Source organism: Dendrobium catenatum, unplaced genomic scaffold, assembly GCF_001605985.2.
Source record: "Dendrobium catenatum unplaced genomic scaffold, ASM160598v2 fragScaff_scaffold_1347, whole genome shotgun sequence".
Taxonomy (NCBI): Eukaryota; Viridiplantae; Streptophyta; class Magnoliopsida; order Asparagales; family Orchidaceae; genus Dendrobium; species Dendrobium catenatum.
In genome coordinates this window covers 1,042,111-1,048,738 of record NW_021319809.1, presented here as the reverse complement: position 1 = coordinate 1,048,738, position 6,628 = coordinate 1,042,111, and the positions used below count along the sequence as shown (strand labels likewise).

The window sequence follows — 6,628 nt, the reverse complement described above, 5'->3', positions numbered from 1 at the left end:
ATGTATCCCACATTTTAATGACTATCCAAAAGCTTTATGCCTATCTTGAAGAAATATTTGATCCTAACAAAGATAGGACAAATAATGACTATTGTAGGTCATTGGATTTGCTTTTAACTCAAAAGAATCTAAGTAATGCCTTAAAGGATAGTTGGTGAATCTAGGATTTTGTTTGGAACGATTTTATTACTGTTTTTTAAAATAATTTTTTAATATCAAAATTAAAAATTATATTAAAAATGTTTTAAAAAGCATTAATAAAATCCTCCCAAACGAAACCTAAGTAATATGTACCATACAAATCTCAAAGTGAATAAAACCAAATTAACTCTTAGTCACTTTTCACTCGAAAGATCAAGCACGCCGAGTATTAATTAGCTTAATTAAGAAAATTTCTTAAAGAAAGAAAAGCTAGCTTGGAAAATCTTAAAGAAATTTCTAATCACGGTCAATATAAATTCAATTAGATTTACAATATCTCAAAGTAAATTTAAGAATGTTAAAATCTATATAACTCAGATTCACTTGTGAAACACTATCATAAAAATTTTCTAGCCTTGAAACTTGAAAGTTAATAAGTAATATCTTAAAATTTATTTTCTCATTAAATTTATATAGTCTGTCGAACTGAAAAAAGGAAGTAAAAAAATAAAAAATAATTTAAAAAACCTTCCAAAGTCTGGCTTTCAATTTCCGACCGTTGAAACATTTCGAAATTCAAAAACGTCTGCCCTCGCAATATAACCCCACCAGATTTCAGCGCAGCCAAAAAAAAAAAATCCAAGAAAAGCGGAAATTCGTAGCGATGAAAAGCTCCATTACTTCATCCGCCGCCTCCTCCAAAACACCGGCGACTGTGACGGCAGGGTCCTCATACACGGCCGGCGGTGCACGAGACCGGTCGGAGGGCCGAGGCGATAGCAGCTGTTACTTTCCTGGTTGCCGGAAGGACACAAACTGCAACTGCAAAATGTGCCTCGCGAGCATCAATGCAACCCTAGACCTCATCCCCACCGGAAGCTCCATCACAAAACTCTCTTATTTACCCAAAAGAGCGGCGACACCTCCGGCGAGGCCGGTAATGGAGCCGGCAACGCCTCCGGCGACCTCTGGCCACCTCATTTCCACTCAATCCTTCTCCCTCACTCCTCCCATCAAATCGAAGGCCAAATCGCGGCCACAAATTAGAGAAATTCCGGGTGATAAGGGCGGATCTTGGGTTATAGGGCACTGGAAACTGATGGTTTTTGTTGGGATTTTCTTGTTCACCGCCGTGGAACTAGGTTTTCTTAAAGGGGTTGTAGAGGGGTTTGGTCCAAGATTGACGAAGGAGATTTTGGAGCAGTTTGTGGAGGAATCTGGATGTGAAGCCGTGGATCTGAGAACGAGGTTAAGGGTTTTGGAGCTAAAGATAGGAGGTGTTGTTCACGGAGATGTCTTAAATTGCAGCTCCTTGGACGCTGCCTGGGAAATGAAACAAGTACTTTCTTTCTTATTCATGTCATTCTTTTGTATCTCAATTTGTCAAAATGTATATTTATTTCTTCATTTTTCTCTTGTATTGACCACACGCCAGTTCTTGAATGTTGGTTCTAGTTCAACAAATCTGGCTAAAATTGAAGTATTTAATGCTTCAAAACCATCCTCAAAAGCTCAAAGAATGCATTTTTATTATTTTTTTCTCTGAAAATATCTGATAGCAGGTAGGTCGTCAGTTCTTCCACTGGAGATGTGTAATATACGAATCCATGGCAGAGGAAGTGAGTGTCTGGGGTAGCCCTCTTCGAACTTCTGGCCTGATCTCAACCGGGTTTGATTCTCGATCGCTCACACTACTTTTAGGCAGGATCACAGAGGTGCCTTTTTTCTTAATTCCTTGAGTAATGTTTCTCATATGTGCACAGTCAATATATTGTTTAAAATCATGTTATAGTTAATGCTAAAAGGTAAGATAATTTGACTGAAAATGGAGTGGAAAGCATTTCAATAACTATTTTGTTCTTATAATTAGCGTTATTGACGAATAAAAAAGAAGAAAGCTGTTTTTCCTCTCACAGGTAATCCATTTTTTTAGCTTTTTATTGTTTAAACAAGCATTGCCTCTTCTTTTTCTTGGCCAGTGGTCAGATGGGAAGCTGGACGCAGTCTCCAGAACTGGAAATGGAACCTCATGGAGCTTGAAGAGATGGAATGCAGTAGCTATGCAGTTGGAAAATAACACTTGGGTTGTGGAGTATAAGAGGAGGGCAATGTTTGAGGATCCGAAACTGCTTCCAGCTGCATTGGATGTGTTAAGGTTGAGGTCCATAAAGATGTTTAAGCTGGTAAAGCAGGAAACTTGGAGACTTCTAACCATTGGTTCTATTCCTTATGCTTTCTATCAACCTGAGGAAGTTAATTTAATGCATCCAACATAGACGTGGAGAGATATGTCATTGCTGCTTGGGTTGTTTCTGAGAACATCTCATTTCTTATGAGAATTTTTGTATTAGATTTTTCAGAGTTTGTAGCAGATCAGCTCTTCAAGACATTATAAAGCTCTGTACGACAGTAAATGATATATTTTCCTTTGATTTTGGGAGTGGCTTAGTGCAGTTTTAGTGTAGTTTTCTAGTGTTTAGTGATTCAGTTTAAGCAAGATCACCTAATGTGTACTATGGGCCTTCATATATACTATCATTTGCTAGAACTTCATGGCCAGCGTTAGAATGAATTATGCTAAACCGTAAGCTTAACTGGCTTAGAAGTGATTTTATGGGGCACAAACAGCAATTTGATGATTGCAAATCTTTTTTATTTTTGGAAAGGGGGTATCTACCCATTGCCACTCCAAAGGGAGTGATTGGCGGCGTAACAAATCCCTTGGCGGAACCTAGCAAGGTCATCCACCGGCATTGAGCCCACACTTGCTTTGCCCCGCTGAAGATGAGAGATTGCAGTAGACAGGATTCGAACCTGGGATGGAAGGTTCCAAACTTTACTCGCCCACCAACCTTCTTAATCCTTGGTGGGTATGATTGTCATCTAATAGGTACTCTTCTTGTTTACATATCTGAGAGAGGATTGAGCGTTATTTTTATTTTTTCTATTAAGCCTTTTATTTTAGGAAAACGTCAAGCAAGTGTTTTGCCAAGAAATAAGGAGATGATTCTCCTAAGGTGTAAGTCAAGCTTAGGTGAGCTCAAGGGTTATTCAACTCAACTCATTAAGTAAACGAGCAACAAATTTTATATGCATTCGAGCTTTTTAACTTATCAAGCTGAGCATAAGATACTCATAAAGATGAAAAATACTATAGAAAATACATATTGTCATGCATGAATGCGTATTTTTATGTATACATAAATATAATCAAGCGAATATCAAGTAAATATCGCCTTGCTAAATAAAGTAACCTACAAAAATTAATTGAACTTGAACTAATTATCAAGTAAAAAACAGTATAGTGTGAATAATGAGCCTTTGGAGGATAAAAATCAGAAATAATTATTAACATTCACCAGAAGTCTTTACATGAGCAATTGCCATCCATGAATCGATGAAACCGAGTTCTATCTCTCAAAATAATCTCCCTCTTAAAAACCATTGATGTTAACTTAATAAAAGAGTGGCAGTCCCTGCAAACCCTAAGATTCTTTGCTATTCGAATGCATGATCCTGGAGTCAAACCAATAAGCCCGAATGACAGGGCCAACTTTTCACTGTGTAATAGAACAGTTGCCTTCTTCTCATCCTCCTCCAAATTGATAAGCACACTCCCAGTATCAGGAGAATAGCCTGCAACTTCCAATGCCTTGACTATCTCATCTAACTTCCTATAGATCTCACTGGACCTTGAATGGGATTCATCTCCCATTAGAAACTCATGCACTTCACCATCCACTTCAATCCAACTGCACCCTTTTTCCTTAGAAACAGCCCTTCCTTTCATTAACTTCCTCACCTCTTCAACTTTTTCCCATCTATTAGCTTTTGCATAAATGTTCGACAGAAGGACATAAGCGCCGTCGTGTCCTGGGTCAAGTTCCAAAAGTTTCCTTGCTGCAAGTTCACCTAACACAACATTTCCATGGTTCTGGCATGCCCACAACAGTGACCCCCACTCTACTACATTTGGTGGAAAAGGCATGGAATCTACGAGTTCATGTGCTTCTTGAAGTAGCTTTGCTCGGCCAAGAAGGTCTACCATGCAACCATAATGCTCGTGCTTTGGTTCGATCTTATGCTCAAACATCATTGACTTGAACATTTGTCGTCCCTCTTCAACCATACCAGAATGACTACAAGCATAGAGCAAGCCCACAAAAGTCACACCATTGGGCTCAACTCCCATGGCCTTCATCTCATGAAATAATTCTAGTGCAGACCTTCCATCCCCATGCATGGCAAGCCCAGTGATCATGGTTGTCCATGTAATAACATTTCTTTCAGGCAGCTTTTCAAATATTGTTCGAGCCATTGTCAAGCTTCCACTCTTGGAATACATATCAATAAGAGCATTGTCGACCGGTAAACTACCACGAAAGCCATTCTTGTCGGCATAGATGTGAATCCACTTCGCAAGATCGATAGCACCAAGATGAGCACAGGCTGCAATGACACTTAACATTGTGATCTTGTCTGGACTCATTCCACTTGCCAACATAGAATTAAAAAGTCTAAGTGCCTCACCAGGTCGCTCACTCTCAGCATACCCTGAAATCATGGCACTCCAACAGATAAGATCCTTCTCACGCATTTGATTGAAAATGGAACGTGCAATTTCAATCTTTCCAATCTTGGAGTAACCAAAAACCATGGCTGTTGAAGCCACTAGGTTCTTAGGAGACATTTGATCATACAAGTTTTGAGCAGTCCTTATTGAGTTGCAATTGCAGTACATTGTGATAAGTGCACTTTGAATGTGCTCATCAATCAAGATTTTAGATTCAACAATGTATGAATGAACTTCCTTCCCAAAATCCAGATTTCCAGTGCGCCCGCATGCTGTGATGATGGTGGAAAGAACCGCGTTGTTGGGGATTAAACCAGAGTTTCTCATGTCTTCAAACAGCTTCAGGGTGTCATTGTACTGGCCAGCCTGGTAATAACTGTTGGATGGTGTTAGGGGGGAATATTATCAAGCTATAAGAAGGTTAATATTATCAAGCTCAATCCGACTCGACTCGTTAACTTGTCTAGATAATTAATTTTAAAATATATTTTAAAAAAAATTTAATATATCATTTACTTAAATTTTTTTATAATCATAAAATTTGAGCATCATAAGCAAGTCGAGTTTGAGCTTTTCAATCAAGCCGAGCTCGAATTTTTTAAACAAGCTGAAGTAATTGAGCCAAGCTCGAGCTTGATTTTTATAAAGGAAGTCGATAATGCCACTACTCTACTCAACCCGTCTGATTTACACCCCTAATTAAGTCTAACGGCATCTTGATGTTACATAGTATGATGGCTTAAAGGAATAACAATAAAAATAAAGATGATAATTATTAATGATTTTTCTATAAACCATAACATATTGTGATATTAGTAACCTACGCATATTGCATTTAATAAAAAATATTGTTCTTTTAACATAATTATATAAAAAACATAGCAACACCATGCATATCATTGAATCAAGCAGCCCTAATGTAACAGTAAATGTCGAATGCAGTCTTCGTATATGAAACGGTAAGCCTTTTCATAGAACATTAGAACGCAACTATTACCCGTCTAGCATTACGTTCCAAGCGATCATATCCTTTTGGAGCATTCGATCAAACACCTTCCGGGCATCTTCAATCATTCCTCCAGCCGCATACGCCCCTGCAAGCGCTGTTTGAATGAATGGATCCGACAGAAATCCCAACTTCAGAACAATTCCATGAACCTCCCTTCGTACAAGTCCACCATCCCCACCCGAAACTCTGGCAGCCGCTCGAAGTAACGTCGGAAACATGAACCGGTCGACCTCAACGTCAAAACGTCGCATGCCGGCGTACGCAGTGAGAGCCCGGTGAGTGCCATCGGTAGCGCGAGAGAAGGTCCGGAGTGCGCGGTGACATATGCGGGGGTCGAGATGTGGGGAGTGGAGGAAGACGGAAAGAATGTAGTCGAGTGAGGAAGGAGAAGGGAAGGGCAAAGAAAGTAGTTTTGAGAGGAGAAAAGATAAGGAGTGTTCATGGCCGGAGCGGAGGATGTTGGCGTGGAGTTGCTTGAATTGATGAATGTTAGTGGGAGAAGCGGAAGTGGGAAGCAGAAGATGGTGACGGTGGTCAGCTATCGCCGGCGGCGGAAGAGAAGTGGTGGGGAGGGGAGGTGAGTTTACTGCCTGCATTTTCCTTTTGATGGAGGGAGGACGGTGGATATAAATTATTCAAATGTCTAACAAATTAAAATTTTGCCTAAACTAAAAAAAAGCTGGTTCCGCCCTGGTTCTCAAGAATTCTTTGGGGACGGGATTGCGCATGCTGGAGGGAATTTGCGGATGCAGAAAGTGGAAAGCAGAAGTTGAAGTTTAATGCTGAGCATATAGTTACATAAATTATTCATTAAGCTTGAGATAGAGCATTTAGAACATTTAGGGGCTGTTTGGATGCAGCGATGATTTAATTTAAGTAGGATTTATTAAATCCTTTAAATTTGG

At 39.5% G+C, this 6,628-nt stretch overlaps 2 protein-coding genes across 3 annotated transcripts; one reads left to right on the top strand and one right to left on the bottom strand.

The window, feature by feature from the left end:
• Nucleotides 1–408: 408 nt before the first annotated feature.
• Nucleotides 409–2,599, top strand: LOC110108029. Of its 2 annotated transcripts, none has more exons than XM_020838531.2 (3): nucleotides 409–1,480; nucleotides 1,704–1,856; nucleotides 2,121–2,599. In XM_020838531.2, exons 1-3 carry the CDS (start codon nucleotides 806–808, stop codon nucleotides 2,415–2,417), a joined length of 1,125 nt encoding a protein of 374 aa, XP_020694190.1. In that variant the 5' UTR covers nucleotides 409–805; the 3' UTR covers nucleotides 2,418–2,599. The 2 variants fall into 2 exon arrangements, with proteins under 2 accessions (XP_020694190.1, XP_020694189.1); XM_020838530.2 differs by having other exon boundaries at nucleotides 1,701–1,856.
• A 788-nt stretch (nucleotides 2,600–3,387) lies between these two features.
• LOC110108015 (pentatricopeptide repeat-containing protein At4g14820) lies at nucleotides 3,388–6,544 on the bottom strand. Its single transcript, XM_020838497.2, has 2 exons — nucleotides 5,712–6,544; nucleotides 3,388–5,090 (listed from the first exon to the last, which is right to left on the bottom strand). Exons 1-2 carry the CDS (start codon nucleotides 6,317–6,319, stop codon nucleotides 3,497–3,499), a joined length of 2,202 nt encoding a protein of 733 aa, XP_020694156.1. The 5' UTR covers nucleotides 6,320–6,544; the 3' UTR covers nucleotides 3,388–3,496.
• Nucleotides 6,545–6,628: the final 84 nt, after the last annotated feature.